A 23,009-nucleotide genomic window follows, 5' to 3' on the forward strand; every position below is an offset into this window, starting at 1 on the left:
TGGTCTGTAATTCTCATTCTTAGTTGTGTCTTTGTGTGGTTTGGGGATCAGGGTAATTATAGCCTCATAAAAAGAATTTTGCAATGTTCCTGCTGTTTCTATCATGTGAAATAATTTGAGGAGTGTTGGTATTAGATCTTCTTTGAACATCTGGTAGAATTCTGCACTGAAACCAACTGGCCTAGGGCTTTTTTTGTTGTTGTTTTTTGGTTGGGAGACTGGGAGGCTATTGATAACTCTTTCTATTTCCTTAGGGGTTATAGGTGTATTTAAGTTGTTTATCAGTTCTTGATTTAATTTTGGTATGTGGTATTTATCTAGAAAATTGTCTCCACAAAATTGTTTTTACAATTTTGTTTTATAATTTTGTGGAGTACAAGTTTTTGAAGTACAGCCTGATGATTCTCTGAAATTCCTTCTTGTCTGTTGTTCTCTCCCCCTTTAAGTTTCTGATTTTGTTAATTTGGGTATTCTCTTTTTTTTTCCATTAGTTTGGATAAAGGTTTGTCTATTTTGTTGAGTTTCTCAAAGAACCAATGCTTTGTCTCATTGATTCATTGCATTGTTTTCTGTGTTTCTATTTTATTGGTTTCAGTCCTCAGTTTGACCATTTCTAGACATCTAATCCTTCTGGGTGAGTTCTAGCACTTTCATTTGTTCTGTTAATTCACTACTGTGGAATTTCTCCATCTTCTTTATGTAGGCATTCAGTGCTATGAACTTTCTTCTCAGCACAGTTTTCATTGTGTCCCATAAGTTTGGGTATGTTGTGCAGTCATTTTTTTACATTGTTGGAAGTATTTTATTTCTTTCTTATTTCTTCCTTGACCCAGTGGTGGTTCAGTTGATCATTGCTCAATTTCCATGTGTTTGAGGACTTTCTGTAACTAAATTTGCTGTCTAATTCTAACTTTATTTTGTGGTGATCTGGTAGGATACATGGGTTTATTCCAATTTTTGGATCTCTTGAGGTTTGCTGTGTTCTCTGTTTTGAGAAAGTAACTTGAGGTGCTGAAAAGAAAGTATATTCTTTTGCGTTTGGATGGAATGTTCTATAGCTGTCTGTTAAGTCATTTGAGTCATAACAATTGTTAGTTCCCTTATTTCTCTGTTAAGTTTCTGTCTGGCAAATCTGTCCAGTGGTGAGAGTTGGGTGTTGAAGTCTCCCACTATTAGTGTGTGGGGCTTGATTTGTTATTTAAGCCTTAGTAATGTTTCTTTTACAAATGCAGGAGCTCTTGTCTTTGGGGCACAGATGTTCAGAAATGAGATTTCCTCTTGATGGATTTTTCCTGTGATGAATATGAAATGCCCTTTTTCTTTTTTGGTTGATTTTAGTTTGAAGTCTTATTTTGTCAGACACTAGAAAAGCTACTCCAGCTTCTTTCTTAGGTCCATTTGATTGGAAAATTTTTTCCAACCATTTACTCTGAGGTAATGTCTGTCAGTGAGGTTGAAGTGTGTTTCTTGTATGCAGCAGAAGGATGGATTCTGTTTTCGTATACAATCTGTTTGCTTGTGTTTTTTTTTATAGGTGAATTGAGACCATTCATATTAATGGATAATAATGACCAGTGATTGCTAGTTTGTGTTATTTTTGTTTTTGTTGTTGGCATTGACATTGTGTGTTCAGTTCCCTTCTTTAGGATTTGCTCCAGTAAGTTTATCTATTTCCTGTATTCTGGTTGACATAGGTGATTTCCCTTCATTGACGTTTTTCTTCTAGTACTTTGTGTAGGGCTGGGTTTGTGGATAGGCATTGTTTACATTTGGTTTTTATCATGGAATATGTTGTTTCTCCATCTATGCTTATTGAAAGCTTTGTTGGGCAAAGTAGTCTGGGCTGGCATCTATGGTCTCTTAGTTTCTACATAACATCTAACCATGACCCTCTGCCTTTCATTGTTTCCATTGGAAAATCAGATATAATTCTGGTAAGTCTGTCTTTATATGTTACCTGGCCTTTCTCCTTTGCAGCTCTTAATATTTTTTTTTATTCTGTGTGTTTATTGTTTTGATTATTATGTGGTGAGGGGGCTTTTTGGTTCAGTTTCTTGGTGTTTTGTAAACCTCTTGTACTTTCATAGGCATGTCCTTCTTTAGCTTGGGGAAGTTTTCTTCTATGATATTGTTGAATATATTTTCTTGCCTATGGGTTGGATTTCTTCTCGTTCTTCTGTTCCTATTATTCTTAGGTTTAGTCTTTTCATGGTGTCACAGATCTCCTGCATGTTTTGTGTTAAGGATTTGCTGGATTAAAATTTTTCTTTGACAGATTAATCTATTTCCTCTATTGTATCTTGCATGCCTGAAATTTTCTCTTCCATCTCTTGTATTCTGTTGTTTTTGCTTGCATTTGTAGTTCCTGATCATTTACCCAGATTTTCCATTTCCAGTATTTCCTTGCTTTGTGTTTTCTTTATTGTGTCTATTTCATATTTCAAGTCTTTAATCCTTTCCTTCACTTGTTTTATTGCTTTCTCTTGGTTTTCTTTAAGGAATTTTTTTGTTTGTCTTTTCCTCCATTTCTTTAAGGGAATTTTTTCATTTCCTCTTTAAAGGCCTCAATCATCCTTATAAAGTTAATTTTTAGGCTGTTTTCTTCTACTTTATCTGTACTGGAATGTTCAGGTCTTGATGTTGTAGCACCACTAGATTCTAGTGATACCATATTGCTCTTTCTACTACTGTTGAGTGTGTTCTTGCCTTGTTGTCTACACATCTCTTCCTCTAATTGGAATAGGTGGGGCTTGTGCTTCAGGGGTTCTCTCTTTCTCCAATTGGTATAGTTGGGGGCTGTGGATCCATTGACTGCTCCTTCAGGCACAAGTAGAGCAGAGCTTCTGGTGAACACTCCTGTTATGGTTGTGGGCCCAATGCTCAGACGATCACTACCTGAGGTGCAAGTTGGGCTACTGCTCCAGGGGATGCTCCTCCTGTGGGTCCAGTGGTCGATGTAGTAGTGGGATATCTCCAACCGAGAAATGGCAGTGGATGCTGGCTGGGACATAGGTGTTCTTTCCCAGAGGAACTTTTTGTGATAGTTTCTGGAAGACACTGCTGGAACCTGCTGATTGCCTTTCACCTAGAGATCAATCCTTGCTTCTGGGCCTTAAGCTGGGGCCTCTTTCTGACACTGGTCCCAGGTCTGGGCCTCATGGCTCCCTTGACACTGCTTAGGGCCTGAAGCTCAAACCTCCCTCTGACGGTGGTGCTCTGGGACTGAAGTGCAGGCCGACCTCTGACATTGCTCCCAGACCTGAGGCTCTTGGCTTCCTTGACAGTGTCTGTGGCCTCTCTAATTTTTTTTTATAATAGCAATATTTCTGAAGTTCAAAACACTGTTAGCCAAAAAGGAAATTCAATTTACCTAACACTAAAAATGGAAGGAGGTGTTCTTTAAAATGACTTTAGAAGTAGAATTTGAAGTGGAAACCCAGGCAGACACACACCCCCAATTATTATTCCCAGGATCTCTTCTTGTTTTTTATTCCTTTTTCATTTAAGGTTTATCTTTAATGAAGCAAATTCAAGCTATAACATTGGTAACAGTCATGAGTAACCACCCACAAGATTAAAAACAATTGAAGCATGGAGACTGAAAATCCTGAAGCCATAAATCATGTTTCATTGAAGGATCAGAGCATCACAATACCAAACAAAAGGCACTGGCACAGAAACAGAGCCATGGAATCTTCCTGCCCTGCACCGCCATATTAGCACACAGGACCTGCTAGCAAGCTACAGTCAGATAAATAACTGGCTCTAAAATGTGTAAACACTGCATTTTTGCTAAGAGCTTCAATGAGTTACATGTTTCCACACAGCAAAGCCAATGCTCCTGAGTCTAAATGATGAGGCCACACATGCCAGTGTTCCTGGGCAATATGGGGGACTTTATGAAAAGGATACATGATAACTTCCTTGAAAGTAATATGAGGTTCCATCAGTGGGAGGGTCAGTAGGTAATGATTCTATACACCCTAAACTCTATAGAGACAAATTTATCATGCATAACTAATCCAATAGCCTTAAAAGACAATAGACTTTGTTCGGCCTATTTATAAGTTATTTTTATTTTTTCCTCAAAACTGCTCTTGACAGAGCATGATACTTAAGCATGACACATGCTAATAAATGAAATGCCAGTTTGACTACACGTGCAGATTTCAACATCTATAGATTCTGAAACATTTGACATTTGATTTTTCTGAGGATAAAAGAAAGGAGTATGTCCTTTCATACTCAGAACTATGACTTAAAATGACAAATAAAATTCTCTTTCATTGTTTTCCAAATTTAAGAAGTACATGGTTCCTGGATTGTCACAGGCCTGCCTGTACATTAGGAACCATGATTCATTGTAAAAGAACTTGATGTTAGTTGGTGATTTCTTAAAGTGGACAACTGTTTCTCAACATACAGTCCTCTTTTGTGTGGCAGTTTAAATGGAACTGTGTTTAGCTGTTGTTCCAGTGATGATGCATCTGCCTTAATGAAACACCTGAAAGAACAAACACAAAACATTTTTATTAATTAAAAACTTAATAGATGGTGATGAGCAGAAAATTGGAAAATGCATCAAATTACCAATTAAAAGTAGTCCTGAATTTACTGGGATATATATGTCTCTCTCCAATAACTGGAAACTATTTGGCCTGAATTCCACTGCTCATAAATTTTTCAGACATCCCTAGTCTATATTATACTTTATGACTGTTTATCACATTTGTTCTTGTTTCATACTGTTGTTATTGTGAAATTTCGAAGATGGATATGTATCTCATTTTTATTAATTAGTTAATATATTAATATCTACTGGGCATTGAAATGAAACATTGTCTGGGAATTAATAACAGGCAAAGTTTATATTTTTGTGGAGCTTGCTAAAAGCAAGATGCTGAAATTTCAAAGGTGATAGTCCGCAAATTCAGGAGTGATAACTGATTCACTTTGCTTTCTAAACAACACAGCAGAGCTTCTGGTAAATATCAGACATTAGGGAACACAACTTATAAAGAACTATTATCTTGCAAGCTGTTTACTTCTTAACTACACTGCATATTCATAGTGGTAGACACTGGATAGGTTGGAAGTTGCTAGTTGAGTCAGAAAGTTTTATATTGAGACAAACCAGTTACATCATAGTTATAAGTTAGCAAACAGTGAATCTTTAAGTTTTATTTAGAGTTTCTCTGAAGCTCACAGAAAGCATAAATGTGAACTATGTTTAAAAGAAAGATGATAGTAGTTTTATCCACATAGAGTCCTTACAGTAGCTATTCCCCCATCATCTGAAATGCAGTTATGATATTGAAAGAAAAAAATGACCTTTGACTTCCAAATTACTTATTGTGTATTCTCAATGTGCAATAACATCTTAGCTTTTAGAAAACCTATGATATAGAATGCAGCAGAAAATCCATCAACAGAAGGGTTGCATCTAGTGTCCATATTCAAAATCTTGTGGTTGTATATAGAATAGACCACACATGTTAGTACTCCCAAACACACACATCAGCACACATATGGACATGCTCATAAATACATTCATGAGCTCATCATGGAGCTTTCCCTATTTTCTTTACTTATCCTTCACATTTTTAACTCAAATGTTGCTTCCTTAAGATGAAAGTTCCAGAAACTTTAGCAGCTTCTTTATACTCCTAACAGTTTCAAATCACCTTCACTTTTCCATATTCAATAGTCATTATATTTATGTTATGTTATGTAGCTTAACCCAGTAGCAAAATGCCAGGTGTCGATCCTGAGCCAAGAAATAGTGACTGTATGCTGTTAACTTGAATATATAGAAAGCTGACAGTAATGAGGAAAGAGAAAGTCCAAGTGTCATGAGACTTCAACAGTAAGAGATATAGCATTTAACGGGACTGTTCAAAACTGCTCTGTGTAAATTCTGAAGTATGTTAAGGGTGTATAGAGTCTCATAGTCTCACAGTGTGTGTGTAAAGATGTATTACAGACAGACATGAACATGAATATCAGAAACAGCAAATTCATTAGATGTAATGGGAATGGTGCCAGAACTCATGCAACATTTAGGAACCCACAAAAATCTTAAAGTTTATTTCTTAATCAGATAAAAGGGTTCATATAATAATAATAAGAATACATGAATACAATAGAAGTATAAAATTTAATTATAATATTTTTTGGAAGAAAAGACCCAGCTAGATTAGAGTACTTATGGAGGCTGGTTGTCAAGAAGCCCTGCATTTGATACCTGTGTGCAACAGACACAGTTTCGATTAGATCCTAGAAGAGAAAAGGTGATTATTAGGCTGAAAATGTCCTCCCATCAAAGAGGACAGAAAGACAGGCCGAGGAGTGTCTTCAGATTTAATTGTCTATCATCAGTTTTCCTTGTCTCCTCTTAGCTTACAGAAGCCTTGAGAGAGAATTCCTTCAGGAAGGACTATGGTTGAATGCTATAGGGTGACAGTGCAGAGCCATTCACATTGATTTAGGTAAGGTTTGAATAGACATGAGGAGAGCGACTTTGGAAACACCCAGGTCAGTATTTACTCATGGTCTTTAGGTCCCAGATGAAACACCTTCAAAGTCAGATTTATGACTTGGTCTTCCCCCAGAATTTTAAGTTCTAGGAGGGGGTACTCTATGTTCTCACAGCTGTACCATCGGGTCATTGACACAGCTATGTAAGAAAACTGGAGAGTTAGACTCTTATAAAGGTATGAAAACTATTATAGTTAGAACGTTGTCATAGAGTAAGCCATTCCAGCCAAAGACAGAATATATGGCAGATGCATCCATGACGGATTGATTTTTCTACAGAACAAAACAAAAGTAACATTTCACACATTAATTATAGCCTAACATTTTGTAGTATATCTCAGATTGACCTTGAACTTGTTATGTAGCCAAGGATGACCATGAACTCCAGACTTTCCTGCTTTTAGTTCCTGAGTTCTGGCACCACCAGGTTCCTGTTATGCCATCTGGGAATTGAACCTAGAGCTATCATGGTAGGCAAGCACTCTGTCAACTGAGCTGCTTGACTCAGACCTAACCACAACGTATTTGAAAGTTAATTTTTAGGATATTTAAATTTTTGTAAATCAAGACATCTTTGCACACATTTGTAACTGTAAACAGTTATAAATATTCATCATTATAGGTTATATATTTGTAAGTATCATTAATTCAGATCATATACAAAGTCACAATTAGATAAGATTACATACTGTGAACAGAACACAGCTGTTGTGAACTTTCCCAGTGAGTGGTTTTGCAGTTAGGATTTCTCAAGTCTCATTCTAGTAACTCAAGAAGAACATGACATGCTGACTTTATTGGCTGTAAGAGACACTTAAACCAACCAAGGTAAAGGCAGACATTCACTGAGAGGAGGTATCATTTGTATCACTTCCTAAAACAAGAAATCAAAACAGATTTGCACATTTTCACATTTATATAACTTACTTTAAAAACTTTTTAAAACTTCATTAGATTTTTGGATACATTTTCTTAAACATGGTGAGTAGTTAAGTATTGAAGTTTATGCCACTGTTACCTATTTTTCATGTCCCTTTGGAAAGATACATCTGAAAATAGCAGAAAACTTATGAATTCCTGCCACTGGTGATATGGAGTGGTCACTGCACTTTTGATGAGTAAATTTGCTGGTTGGCAGTATTTCATAGACTTCCCATTGTCTGTCTGCATTTCACAGACTGTCTGCTGTCTCTGTGTCTCAAAGACTACCTGTTGTCTGTCTGTGTTTTATAGACTATCCACTGTCTGTCTGTGTTTCACAGACTGTCTACTATTTGTCTGTGTTTTATATACTGGATTTCTTGGACACAGAGTACAAGATGAACTAAAGAGACATCCCAAAGCTTCTAAAAGTTGGTCTTCTTACTGAATAAGTTGAAAAGTACAAAAATAATGTTCTATCACCAAGGATACAACCAAGAATCTTTAAAAGGCACTCAGAATTTTATAGCATTGATGTTCTCCTCTTCAGACTATGACAAAACTCTATTGTCCTACACCATGGTATGAAAACTGAAAGGTGTCAAAACATAGTCAGTTAACTGGTAATTTCAGAAATGCTCAAAAATTTCACAGTACCAGTGAAGTAAATTTAGGACAGAATGTTCAGAATAAAGCCTCCTAAGCAGTTTAACAGCAGTTGAATGGTTCTTTCTTTTATGTGAGTCCCTTCTAGGGCTGAGTTCAAAAACTTGGTCTTAGAGTAGGCAAAGATCAGTTTAAACTGGCAGTTTGAATCAGCTCTTCCTGCTGCCAGCTTCTTCTTAGCAGGGATGACAGTCAGTATGAAAACATCTGTTGGATGGTTTTGTTGATATTAACCAAATCTTGATTTTCCCCCTTCTCTATTTTGTTGATGTTGCTGTTGTTTTCTGTTCCTTTTCCCTCACACTGCTTAGATCCCTGACTATAATTTGTTGACATGCTGCTCTCAGTGTCTTCCTCAATGCTGGGCTCACATTTCTTTCTCTTTTGCCCTTTTCTTGGCAGCCACCCTTGTTGGAGTCCTCACACTCAAGAGGACTTTCAGTGCACCAGGCGCGGCTAGCTGCGGTGGCCATCGATGGATTAGAGAATCATGGACTGATCTCCGGGAGCCATTCTTCCCCTGCAGCCTCCGTGTCACCTCACCCAACAGCAGACTGTCCTCACCAGCCTGCCTCTACCACTGGTAGGGATCCCTAAAGACCATTTAATAGGCGGAAGAAATGTATAGTTCTTGTAGGATTAGACGATTTAAATGCTCTGAATAACTCTAATAGCAGAATGCTCCATTTTTAACTCGATGTAACCCAAAGTTTATGAGGTTATGTTGGCCACAAGACAAACAGCACATCTGATAAATCTTGGGCTTAATATTAATAGCCTCATAAATTGTTATCATTCGAGGGCCTGGAAAATTCATCAACAGGTGCATGGATCTCCCTAGAAATAACCTCCCTACCACATTCTTCAGCAGTGTTCTTCAGACTCTTACCTTCCTAAGATTGGCCACAAAGAAATTTATGATGCTTGGCTTCTGCATTTGGCTCCAAAGAGTATCTTCTCTCATTAATTTCTTGTTGTTTTGCTTCAGTGCTTTTTTTCCCCTGAATTCCCACACAAATGGGAGTCAAGGGTACCAAGGCAAGCCTTGCTTAAATCTGTGTAAGTTAGTTGCCTGTCCATTCATTATGGTACCTCTGGGTGGGCCTTCTGACCAAAATCATCTTTGCCTTCAGCCATGTTTGCTATTTAAGAGCCTGGATACAGACAAAACAAGAATGTAATTGTGAGTCCAGAGAAAGGTCAGGTCTGAAACACATGCCCAAAATGGGGCGTGTGCCAGACCTTTGTTCTTTCATTATGGCTGAGCAAATGAAAGATATTAAAATCCTGAGAAAGTCATGGCATGGGTATAGCAAACGGGAGTTTATATGTATAATGTTCCCTTATGGGTTTAATGGGTTCTCTGATTACTTTTAAAATTGTTTTTCAGAATTCAGAGCTTGGTTTATAGGCATCTGTGATTTCATGCAAAACTTTGAGCTTGAAAATGCTAAAATGCCTTTTTGGAAATCATGTTCCCAGTCCTTGATATGATTTATCATTTTTTAACTGTAAAAATCTCTTAATGGATTTGCAAGGTTAATTAATTGGTGGTAGACATCTTTCAAGGGAGTATATAGTGTATATAGGAGCTAATTTGATAAGGAATTATGCCAAAAGACAGTAGCATCCCACGTTAGTTGTTACAATTTGGGCATATTTCTTTTTCCATATCAGCCTCTGACCAGATTAGCTACTTCCTGCAGCTCTGAAAAATCTGCTTAGAGATCCCACAAAGCCTGCACCTGCAGTCCTGTGTCAGTGATCCTTGGGGATGAATCCTGCCTGTGCTATCCTCAGGTTTAGCAAAATTTTGCTCAAAACCAGGATGCCTTATATACAGTAATACATTTTCCTATATTTGTTTTTATTTTATGCACATTAGTGTTTTATGCCTTATATATATGTGTGTGTGTTTATATGTGTTTGTGTGTATGTGTGCTTATGTGTGTGTCTATGTGTGTGTTTGTGGTGCTTTATGTATATGTGTTTGTATGTTTGTTTATTTGTGTGAGTTTGTGTACGTGTAGTGTGTGTATGTGTGTTTGTGTGTGTATACTTGTATTTGTGTTGTGTGTATGTGTGTTTGCTTGTGTATGTGTACTTGTGTGTGCATTGTATGTAGGTGTATGTATAGTTTGTGTGTGTGTGTGTGTGTGTGTGTGTGTATTTGTGTGTATACCACATGCATGCCTGTTGCCTGCAGAGACCAGAGGAGAGCTTCAGATCCTCATGGAACTGGAGATATGAGCATCATGTGGGTACTGAGAACCAAACCCAGGTTCTCAGCAAGAGTAAGGAGTTCACTTTACCACAGTGTCATTTCTCCAGCCCTGAAATACTTTTTTAATTTAGCAAAAGCAGTAGTCTCAGTAATTACATCCTAAATATCCTTTTTTGTGTAAGTGGCTTGTATTTATCCTTGGTTAGCTATATAATGATAACTGTCCCTCTGCAATGCCACTGACTAAATAAATCTCCTTGACTGAAAAGTGTGCCTAACTACTTATTTCATGTCAGTGTTGGTATGCATATTGTTGGTTGCTGTTGCTTCTGTCCTTGACTTAGAGGAATGGTCCTTTTCTAACAAGCTTATCTTCCTTAATTTCACATGTTCTTCGGTGAAAGAGGATTCTTGAATCTTAGCGGAGTCCTATAAATTTGAGAAAATATGATGTCCAAATGGTCTGCGTGTGTAGCTTCTAGCAATGTCCAGATGAAAATGGGACTGCACAAATAATATGAACATGCATAGCTAAAACCTAGCCGTGCAAACTAAAGACTCAACCATTTTAGACCACTGATTTCTTTATCATCATGTCACTAAGCTAATATTCATCAGAGCACTCAATGTAAAAATTAATATAGAATAAATTTAAGACCCTTTCATATTGAATGGATCTTATGAAACAATTTATTATCAAATTGAAAGATTATACAAGTTTCTCTTTTATGGAACATAGAGATTTATGTTTACTTGACAATTGTCATCACATAAGTCAGTAAGATATTAACAGAGTACACAATTATAGATTCAGTAGCTCAAATTTTACACACTGAAAACTAGTAATTATTGTTCTACTCAAAATGATGAGTAGCTCATTATGTATTCTTGAGTAGAGAAGAGTCTAGTTACTGTCTTTCAAATTAAAAGATGTTGTGTCTTTAAACTTAAATTCGTATTATGGAAAAACAATGCTTCTTTAAAAGCTATTTAAAAATAAACATTTTATGTAATAACTTCTTCCCAGACCCTAAGGAAATACATATATAGATACATATATAAACATAATGATCATTCTTGTGATACATTCACAGATATATATAGATATAGATATAGATATAGATGACATAGATATAGATATAGATATAGATATATACAACCTTATTGATCTATATAATATTACTCATATGTATGTTTTCAGGACTGACCATTTGCTAGTAACTTGGTGTGCTCTTCTAGGTTTGGGCATCAAAGACTAATTCTCCCACTCTCAGCATCCCCTAGTTGCCTGTAGTTCTTGAGGCTTCCTGGAATTTCCCCCATCTATGGCAGCATGTCAATTGCTATTGTCTTTGTTCAGCTAGTGTTTAGGTAGTCATGTTGGTGAGATTTTATGGGTGTAGCCTCTGATATTCCCAGGGGAAACCATCTCACAGCAAAGTCCTCATTTCTCTAGCTTTTACCATCTTTCTGGCCCCTCTTCTGCAATATTCCCTAAGCCTTAGGTTTGGGGATTGTATTTTAGATGATTCCTTTAGGAATGGGCTCCACAATTCTACATTTTGATTGATTACAGTTTTTTGGAATGGTTTCCATCTATTACAAACAGAAGTTTGGTTGTTGTTGTTGTGTCTGTGGTTGTTTTTGTTTTTATGCCAGATGAAGACTCCACTTTTCTGTGAGTAAAATATTTAGACTGTAGTTACGGTTTGTGCTGGTTTATTAAAGTGGAGGTTGTAGGTTATCCTCCTCCAAGATCCATGGCTTCACTAGACCTGCATAGCTGGTTAGATTCCCAATTACTTTGCATGTTTTCCCTCCTGTTGAGCAGGTCTTAAGTACGATTAGAGAGCTATTGGTCACCACCATATGTGTGCTTTTTTAGGGTCATTGTGCCTTGTTCTCTATCATTGTGGTCTGTCCCATCATAGCTGGATGGGACCATTGTTGCTTTCCCTCCTTTGAAAGCTTACATGGCACTTTCTGGTACCTTAAAAGTGGAAAATAAATTGCTGAGGACACCATTCCCTGCAGTCACAGGGTCAAGAGGCCCCTGAGCTGGAACTCACTTAATTGTTAAGGGTTACCATTCAGATTTTTATTGTATTTATTCTTACAGACTAACTGACTCATAGCCTGCTTTCTACAAAGTAAAAACCAAACAAAACCACAAAAATAAACAAAGAGAATACACATTCCATGGAGAAAGTGTCTTCATGTAGTTAGTTGCTAAGATAAACTCTCAACTCCATCCTGTGGGAATCAAATGTACTCAGTCACAGAGCTCAACAGCAGCCATAGCCAGTGGCCTGTAGAGAGACCAGGTCAAGACGTCTGTGGGACAAACAAGGAGTATATGAGCTCCTGTCACTGCCGTGGTGATGAAGTATGTCTGGTAAAGCCAGGCTGCCACAACCTCCAATGAGGTTGTTTCAAAACAGGCAGTAGTATTAAAATTACAAGACCTTCACCACTTTTATTAAGGACTGAGAATGGTGTTTATTATTTGAGGTTCAGATCATTCAAGAAAGGGAAACATATGCATTTTCTCTGCTAAAATCATGTCTTTTGTTCAGCTAGAGATTAAGCTCATCCATGGCTCACACCAGAGGATAATAGCTATGCATTTACACTGAATGTATTCATTGCAACAAAAACCTTCATAACATATTGGATTGTTTCTCCCATGCCACTCAGTATACACTGACTGCCCTCTTCCTTTTGTCAGTAGGTTACAGGACCTAATCCATGCTAATAAACTGTTTTTTATACCACTACCATTTTAGTTAGAGTTGAATTTGAAATAGAATCATTGTGATGAAACTGAACTGATATTTGTAAAAGTAGTGAAAATAATTAGATTATTAAATCAATGCTTATTGAAGAACGCAAATGGTGGAAAACATGTGCTCAAATATTTAAGTATAAGAACAGTGATGTCCACCTCCTTTCTGTCTGCTCTCTGGTTGATTTGACATGAATGAAAGCTGTTTCTCAGTCAGCTGGCTCCAGTGTATCTCTGGAGTTTCAAAGGTTGTTAAGATGTTACTTCTTTCAAGAAAACTTTCTTTCCCAACTAAACACAAAAGACTTAGTATGGTCCCTTATAACACACTGGATTGCTTTCTGTCAAAATCTCTAAATACTGTTGATTTGGGGATGGTGAGACAAAGGAGAATCTATGAGGGAAGGGGCAATTTCTCTGTTTTTGCTAACTCTAGCACCTAGGTACAGGACTAGAACACATTGAGTGTGGTGAACACATGAACCAACAAACAGCTAGAGGAGAAGTGAGTAAGCAGATGTGGGGTGAGTATATGAAAAAGTAGTCATTAGGGGCTGAAGACATGGCTCAGGATTAAGAGCCTTGGAAGCCTGCTTCCAGAAGAGCAGCCTTGGTTCCCATCACCAGCATGGAGGCTCACACTCATCTGAAATTGTAGTTCCAGGGTATTGGATGCTACCTTCTGGCTTCTATCGTCATCAATAGCATTTTAGGGGAAGGGAGTTCAGGTTATCCTCTCCACCACTGCCTGGATTGTCAGTTCCTGTCATCCTTGTAGGTCTCTGGAAATCTCCCTAGTGCCAGATCTCTCCTCGGACCTATAATTGCTCCCTCTAATATGGTATCTCTCATCCTGCTCTCCTCTACTCTTTCCCCAACTTCCCCCATTTGTGCTCCTCGATTTCCTCCTCTCCTCTCCTCTTCCCCTCCTCTCATTCTCACAGCTCCCTCTCCCCTACCCTCATGCTCCCAATTAGCTCAGGACTTCCTGCCCCTTCCAATTCCTGGAGTCCATGCATTTTTCCCTTAGAGCCCTTCTTGTTTCCTAGTTTCTTTAGTGAAGAGGATTGTAGGCTGCTCTATGTCTAAAATTCATATATGAATGAGTACATACCATGTTTGTTTTTTGTGTCTGGGTTACCTCACTCAGGATGGTTTCTTATAGTTCCATCTATTTGCCTGCAAATTTCAAGATTCCATTGCCTTTTTCTGCTGAGTAGTAATCCATTGGATAAATGTACCACATTTTCTCTACCATTCTTCAGTTGAGGGGCATCTAGGTTGCTTCCAGGTTCTGGCTATTACAAACAATGCTGCTATGAACATGGTTGAACATATGTCCTTGTTGTATGGACATGCATTATTTAAGTATATGCCCAAGAGAGGAATTGCTGGATCTTAAAGTAGACAGATTCCCATTTTTCTGAGCAACCGCCATACTGATTTCCAGAGTGGTCTTACAAGTTTGCACTCCCACCAGCAATGGAGGAGTGTTCCTTTTTCTCCACATCCTCTCCAGCATAGATTGTCATTGGTGTTTTTTATTTTATCCGTTCTGACAGGTTTGAGGTAGTATCTCAGAGTTGTTTTGAGTTGCATTTCTCTGATGGCCAAGGATTTTGTGCACTTTCTTAAGTGTCTTTCAGCCATTTCAGATACCTCTGTTGAGAATTCTCTGTGTTGCTTTTATCATCTTACTCATTCTTGAATATAGAAAAATCTTCCCATTTTTCCAGCAAATCTGTGTCACATTTGGCTTCCCTTTTGCCAGCTTACATACTGGTTAACTCTCTTTCTTGGCGCTGTAGTTGAATGTCAGCACTTAATTCAATTCCTACTCGGTAACAGGCTCTTATACAGTTAAATAAGAATCTTCGGTTGGAAATACCTCAATCCATTTTTTCTACCTGATACTTTAATAACATCATTTTAGTGGAGAGAAAAACACAAATTGTGAATCATAAAAATGTGTTTGACTAGTAAAAAGGCATAATTTACCAATTCTCTTGAAAGTCAGTTTTGGACATTGCATTATTTACTCACTGGACACATTAAATTTTACAAACAGTTAAATATTATATGCTGCAGAGATAACTCCACAATTAAGAGCATGTTTTGCTCTTGCAGAAGACCAATTTTATTTCCCAACATCCAAATAATGGCTCACACCCATCCACAACTCCAGCAGCAGCAGACCTTCTGACCTCTACAGATACCAAGCACACACGTGGTAGACATACATACATGCTATTCTTTATCTAAAGTTTGTTGTCTAGATTCAAATTTCTTGATTGACCTTGAGGACTCAGCTAAATTGAATTGAGTCTTCCTAGACTGAGAGTACTTCTGTAGATATGAACAGATTCCCTGGGCTAAAAATTCACTTAGCTATGTAATGATTAAGAATGGGAAAGACAACTGTGTAGTCTCAATGTAATTGATTCCCATAATCCCATAATCTCATAGGGAGTAGACTATTAGGAGGTGCGTTTTTATTGGAATGGGTGTGGCCTTGTTGAAGGAAGTGTGTCACTGTGGGGGAAGGATTTGAGGTTTCATATACTCAGGATACTGCCCAGTAAGTCAGTCAACTTCCTGTTGCCTCAGAGTCAACACTTAGCACTCTCAGTTCCAGCACCACATCTGCCTGCATGCCACCATGCTCCCTGCCAGGACATAGTGAACTTCAGAACTGTAAGTGAGCCACCATTATTAAATGTTTCCTTCATAAGGGTTGCTGTGCTCATGGTGTCTCTTCACAGCAATAAAAACCTAAGATAAGAATACACGTTCTGCTTCAGATACCTCATACTATTTAATAAGCTGAAACCCCCAGAATACTTAGTACAAACTTATCTAAAAACATCCAAACTTTCAGAACTTTGTGTGTGTGTGTGTGTGTGTGTGTGTGTGTGTGTGTGTGTGTGTGTGTGTTTGTATGTGTGTGTGTAGTCTGTGTGGTGTGCATGTGTGTGGTGTGTGTGTATGTCTGTGTAAGTGAGTGTGCATGTCTGTGTGTGTAGTGTGCTTAGTGTCTGTATATGCATTTGTAGTGTCTCTGTGTGTGCATATATGTGTATGTGTGTACTGTATTGAGTAGTGTGTGTATGTATGTATGTCTGTGTGCATGTGTGTTGTGTGTGTATGTGTGTTGTGTGTGTGTTGTGTGTATGTGTGGTGTGTGTATTTGTAGTATGTGAATATGTATATTGTGTGTGTATGTGTCTTGCATGAGTATGTGTGTATTGTGTGTGTATATGTGTTGCATGTATGTGTAATGTGTATATTGTGCTGTGTGTGTATGTGTGGTATGTGGTGTATGTATGTAGAGTGTGCGTATATTTGTGTGTTGTGTCTGTATGTATGCTGTCTGTGTTGTGTGAATGTGTAGTGTGTGTTGTATGTGTGTATGAGTGGTGTGTGTGTGTGTGTGTGTGTGTGTGTGTGTGTGTGTGTGTGGTGTCTAGGTTACAGAAAGCTTACTTCTAAGGCTTAAAATAAAAGTAAAGGTTTTTAAGACTATTTTATGTAAATGTTTTTCATGACAAAGATGGGTGCATGGGTTTATATTACAGTGGTCCAGAAAGTGTAAAACAAAAGTTCCATATGGTTGTCAAGAGGAGAGCAGGCTGCTTCCCCACCCTCTGAGTCCCTGTTTCTGGGGAAAAGAAAGATGACTAGGAAAGGGATGGAGAGGAAGGATGGGGCTGATGTCTCGCCTTACCATCTCCCTGTTAGCACCTCATTGAAACATCGTTAAGATGAGCCAGAGGAGCTCTGGCTTCCAGAGGTTATTCATTTCCCCTTAAACTCAACTGCCTTTCCAGGAGCTCCTGGACTTCGAATTACAATCTCCAGACACAGGGCAGTACTTTGTAGCTATCACAGCTTGTTTAATAATTTTAGTTTTCTTGACAGTGTGTGATGTAGAAACATTAAAAGGGGAAAATTTATTATCTAAATGGGCTTACATTTGCAAAGAAAATAGAAACAGTTAAGTAACATAAATGATTATATTTTGTACTCTTAAAGGATATATTTTAAGGAGGCAGATAATATACTGCTTATTTCCATATTATTTTATCATATTTTGTAGTGTGTAATAGAAATGGAAAGTTTATTAAACAGCTCCAATTATGTAATGCAGCTCATAAATCACTTTGATAAGCACGATCACAAGACACGCATATGCACTTGCTACCTGCCTCCTTTCTTTTCTGCCCTTTTTGACATCTTCCTTTTACTTTATTTAAGAATATTCATTCGGGTTGGATTTGGTGCAAAATGAAAACAGTGAAATTGTGCAAAATGTCTTATACAAACATAAAATGAAGGCAAAGAAATGCTTTTTGGCTGAAGGCTAAGGGGCATAAAACAAAGGGCAGTGTATTGGTGAAGGCTACACAAACACCAGAAGTCCAAGCACATCTCCTGGCTGAATCCATCGAGGAGGACTATATCATGAGAATGCCAGCCCCTCATTCCTGAATTTCCTCACTCATGCCAGCATACTCTAGAGGGCCTGCTTCATTTAGAGCATGGCTGCAGAAACTGGGAATTCAAAAGTTTGTTTTGTTTTTATTAAAGAATACAACTACAGTCTATGCTTCTGTAAATCTGACCATCTAATGAAGAAAACATAAAATTGACAAAAATATGCCATTCTGTCATTTTCCATCAGTGCTCTGAAGGGACTCTGGAGCACAGAGAGAAGCTAAGAGGTCAGACACACTGATAGAATACATCTGACTTACAGATCTCAGGTGGTCTTTTGCTGGACAGTTGGCATTAACGCTGAGCCTTGAAGAATGAAATGGAATGAGCCAGCTGAGAGGTGGCCCTAGGCAAATGAGGAAGGGCTTGGAGTAGATGTGACAGCATGTAGAAAGATCTCAAGCTGGTGGGTTGTGGCCTTTCTGAGGAATGTAAGAAAGGCCTTTGTTGTAGAAACAGAAACCTAAGAGAGGCATGTAGAAAGGGAACTGCAGAGGAGGGAAGGGACTTATCTCTGCTGTATTTACAGAGTGTCACTCTCCTGCGGGAAGGGAAGTCTGGAAGCACAGTAGCTAGTGTGGTGTGGCAAATAGAACAAGGAAAATCAAGAGGCTGCTTCCCAGGAGTTATCTCAGGAGTCCAGATTAGAAGGGATGGGATTTTGGATTATGTATGGTTTGAGCCAAGGAGATAAGAAGTGAGTGATTCAAGATCTGTTTGGGAGGGAAAACAGATCCACCTTTGGAGTCTAGTAAATATCAAGAGGACTGCAAGGGTTCTGGTGTGAGCAATAAGGGATTTTGAAGTCCCTTGTCAAAATGAAGAGCACAGAGTATGGTTTAAAATCAAGAACTGAAAACCAGGGCCATTAGCATTTAGGAAAACCATGAGGCATTCAAGGGGAGAGCTGGGCATTCAGATAGATCAGTGTATGAGTGAGTGTGTGTGTGTGCGTGTGTGCATGCGTGCGTGCGTGCGTGTGTGCGTGCGTGCGTGCGTGCGTGCGTGCGTGTGTGTGTGTGTGTGTGTGTGTGTGTGTGTGTGTGTGCAGCTAGGAAGAGAGATCTAGGCTGAAAGAAGTTCGAGGAGATCAGGAACAGGTATAGCAGTGGGTTTTGAAGCCAGAGAGACTTAAGAATGGCTATTACTTGGAACAGTAAAACAATATTTTCTGACAGACATAATTTTTACCACATGGTTCCCAAAATGCAGATATCATTCTTCTGCATGATTTTAGTATGCTCAAGGGAAAACACTTTCCCATCTTCAGTAACATCTCTCTAACGTAGTAATGTAGGTCAAAGGGAAAGGAAAATTTGTTTAAGTCAACTTTATGATACCAAATCAAAGACATTTATAAGTTACTGAATAGATTTTTATTGTTGTTCTTTAACTTCTTATCATAAGTTGATCCACCCATCACCTTGAATGTACTTGAGCTGACATTGATTGGAAGATAATTGATCAGCTAAACAATTTCTTATAAGACACAGTTTTGTAAATAACATTACCCCTTGCCCTGCCAAAATCCTATATTGTGTTTCATTAATAACTTTTTCATCAAGTTTTTTGCCATCATAAAATATAACTAAAGCATCACATATACTAAATTCTGATGTTAAATTTTATTATCTATGAAATCTGTACCGAAGGCATTATAATTGATACTCCTTTAAAAAACTGACAAGAGTTTCACAATATCATAATGTCTACATTTGGCATTGCATGGCTTTGGACTTGATTTGACCTGCACAGCTTTGGACTTGACCCCACGGTTTCTATGGGGAATGAAGAAAGGACAAGCACACAGACACACGTGCAGATAAAGTGGGAGTTGGTAGGCTGTGTGCTCTACTGGAGATGCACCAGTGGCCCAGAAACTCAGCATGTTTCTTAAATGGCACTGAATGAGTGGATGGGTTTGTTGTATACAGCTGAACAGGAAGTAGGTTTATTGTATTCAGCTGAACAAAGAAATGAGTTTACTATATATAGCTGAACAGCAAGTAGGTTTACTCTATACAGCTGAGTGAGGAGGTGGGTAGCTAGTCTGGGTAGTAGGTTTCCGTAGGGAGAAGTCTCAGGTGGCAGGCATTCTGGAGAAGGATAGCGTTGATGTTTCTGCAAACAAAGTCACATCCAAGATGAGGAAGCTATAGTCTTACTGTCTACACACACTGTTCTTAGCAGAAGGCCAACCCTTTGTCAATAGAGTACCTGAGCCAAGCCTTGACATTCCATGTGGCTGAATCACTGGACCCTTGACATGACTGTGCTCATGTCAATGACATGCATAGCCTCGGGACTTCATCTGCTCACCTCTAGTGTTATTGACGAAAATGCCAAGGTAGGCATGATAACAGAAAGCCTCTTGTCAGGCCATGAGAAATTCTAAGTTTCAGGTTGCAGTCCACACTGGAGGAGTGGCTGATAGTTTCTGCCTAAATTGGTTTTATCTACAAGCAAATCTTTCCTAACATGCATAATTAGACCAGACCCGAGGATTCTGCCGTTCTTCTGGGTCTGATGGGGGAAAGCTCCCATGCATCTGAGGAATATGGTCCTTGACATGGCTGTGTTTGTATCAACAAGACACATTCTCTAAGGACTTTATCTGCTTCCTACAAGGAATTGTTCTTCTATATTGCAAATATTATGATAGAAGCATAAAGAAGCAGAGCAGCTTACTGCTCAGCTTTGATGGAATTGCTACACTAACTAGGGAAGACATTCAAATGCTCCAGCTTATTCCAAGAAATGACTCTAAAGTAAAACCCAAGGTTACTCATAAGATAATTGCAAGATTTTGAAAACTGCTTACTTCATAACTCCACTAACCAAATTATAACCCACATTGAAGTGAATTATCTGCCTCAAAGGAGTTCACAATTATTTGAATTATTTGAAATACTGATAAGACTGTATTATTGTGTATGCTAATATATGTAAGCATATATACATATTTATATATCGCTCTACATTTTTATTGAACTAAGACTTGAATACTGGTTAATACATGGGTAGATGTTTTTGCATACATTTTCAGACATACAAGGCTAAATAGCTGGCACATGGTCTTGGGAACTGCTTCTGACTAATTATTTTACCTTGTAATGCATAGCAATCCTTGTATTACTCAACCTTTGCTTGTGTTTTCTTTGTTTCAAAGGAATTGCCTATGACCCTCTGATGCTGAAACACCAGTGTATCTGTGGCAATTCCACCACCCACCCTGAGCACGCTGGGCGGATACAGAGCATCTGGTCACGGCTACAAGAAACTGGGCTGCTAAATAAATGTGAGGTAATCCTGAATTGGCCACACTCTTCTACTTACCTAAATAAATCAAGTAAAGAGTCTAGTATTCATTTGAGTGGTAGCAGAAAAATGTTAACCATGCAGAGCAAACACTGATTGATGATGTGTCAGATACAAGTGGCTCAGAACTTCCAGTTGTCTATGGGCTGGAGGCATAGTAGGACCTCAGGTCGCTACCAGTTCTGCCTAGTTGAAATGAGTTGGTTTTAAAGATTGACAGTTCTCACTGGAAGCAGTCTCTCCTTTTTAATTGAAGTGAGTAATTAATACCTTTAGAATTTTGTGATAGGTTTGAATATTTTTATTTTTACCAATATTCATTTAGGCTCATGGTTTTAGGTTGCTGGTAAGCCCCATGCCTGTCTATAAAGCTTGTTTCTTTACGCTTTTGGAGGTTAAAAATGATAACAATTCAGAAAGGTTCACATAAAATTTACAAATCTGGAATAAATGACTAACTCACATTTGATTTAGTCTAAAGGAATGTGCCACCACCTCCTGGCTCTTCATTTGATTTATTCTAAATTTCCAATTTTGTCTAAAACCCAGTAGCATTTTATATTTGAGCTTGAAATGTTTTTCAAAGAAAAATAGTTTCTATTTATTTTCTTGATTTATTTTAGCATTTCATGAGTAAGAAATTTTGTTTTGTTGGCTTTTTTGTTTACATTGTATTCTAGACATGTGCCAGACACTGGAAGGACAAGTTTCACAGGATAAATAGCATTCCTGTTTTTACATATGAGCATTTTAGCATGTTGGATTTGTGTGGTTCTGCTTCTCTGTAGATCAATGAAGGGAATTCATCATAGTTCTCATTTTCTGGGATTGGGGTCTGGTGAGATAAATAGCATTTGATTATAACTATGGTCTGAGAACACTGATCTATTGAGAGCATATCAAAATCACTATACTTAATAAAATAGCAATTGTTTTAAGATTTATTATTGTTATTATTATTTATTTTATTCATGTGGATGGCCATGCCTGCATGAATACATACATACCCTGGGTATGCAGATGCCAGAAAATGCCAGAAAGCATTGGATCTTCTAGAACTGGAGTTATAGGTTACTGTTAGCCACCTGTTGGGAACCAAGCCTGGGGCTGTTTAAGAACAGAACTTACTCCTCACCACTGACTTTATCTCCAGCCTGAATAAGAAACAATGTTAGGAGCTTCACTTTACATGGAAATTGTTCCTAGATGTTTGTGTGACACATAAGTTGTAAGATAATGTTTTTTCAGTGTTGATTATGTTAGTCATTTATAATTTATGTATTGTTGGTATTGATACCTATCATGTCTTTGAAAACTTACAATAGTACATTATTTTTTAGCCACACACACACACACACACACACACACACACACACACACACACACACACACACAAAATACCACTCAAATTCAAGTTAGTTAAGTAAATCTGTAGTTAGACCTTACCTAATACAGGGCCTGAGGAAGGAGATTCCACAAATTTTAGTATTTCTTTGGTTATTGAGTGAATTCAAAGTCAGGCAGGACAATTTAGTTGAAAACATGCCTTACAATTGGTTGGCATTTACCTATTAAAAGTTACCCTAACCTTAGGGTCTACATATTAGTTCTTCACCGAGATAGTGTAAAGACAACTGGAAACAAAGCTTAGTGTTAGAACCTTGAATCCTTACTATGGAAAGAAACAGAGGAAAGACATGAATTAAAAAAAAATAACAGCAATAATAATAATCCAGAGAGATAAATATGCGTAAAAATTTAGATGCATAGAGAGATATTCTGAAGCCGATAGAATACTCCCTTGGCCAGATGATGTTGACTATGTTTGTCTGATCCTTCCCTTCCCTATGAAAATGCAAAGTTATTCATTGTTTGCTCATTTGAAAGCTTAACGAGGTGAACAATATATACTGTGATATAGAAACATAAAGCATTAGTAATGTCTGATAGTTCATTAGCAATTGAGGTTGTGACTGAGCACCTCAATGTGGACAGTGTTGGCATGACAGGCTTACTGGTATACCTATGATGGAATTATCAAACATTTTTCATATTAAAAGTTTC

The 23,009-nt window shown here is 37.9% G+C and overlaps 1 protein-coding gene across 1 annotated transcript in view; it reads left to right on the top strand.

Moving 5' to 3' along the window:
- Window positions 1-23,009, top strand: part of LOC113836230 (histone deacetylase 9-like) — a 55,254-nt gene that overhangs the window by 31,590 nt on the left and 655 nt on the right. Inside the window, exons 2-3 of the mRNA XM_035445879.1 lie at window positions 8,527-8,707; window positions 20,797-20,930. Coding sequence (XP_035301770.1) covers window positions 8,527-8,707; window positions 20,797-20,930 — 315 coding nt within the window. The remainder of the gene's footprint in view (window positions 1-8,526; window positions 8,708-20,796; window positions 20,931-23,009) is intronic.

Source organism: Cricetulus griseus, chromosome 5 (genome assembly GCF_003668045.3).
Source record: "Cricetulus griseus strain 17A/GY chromosome 5, alternate assembly CriGri-PICRH-1.0, whole genome shotgun sequence".
Lineage (NCBI taxonomy): Eukaryota > Metazoa > Chordata > Mammalia > Rodentia > Cricetidae > Cricetulus > Cricetulus griseus.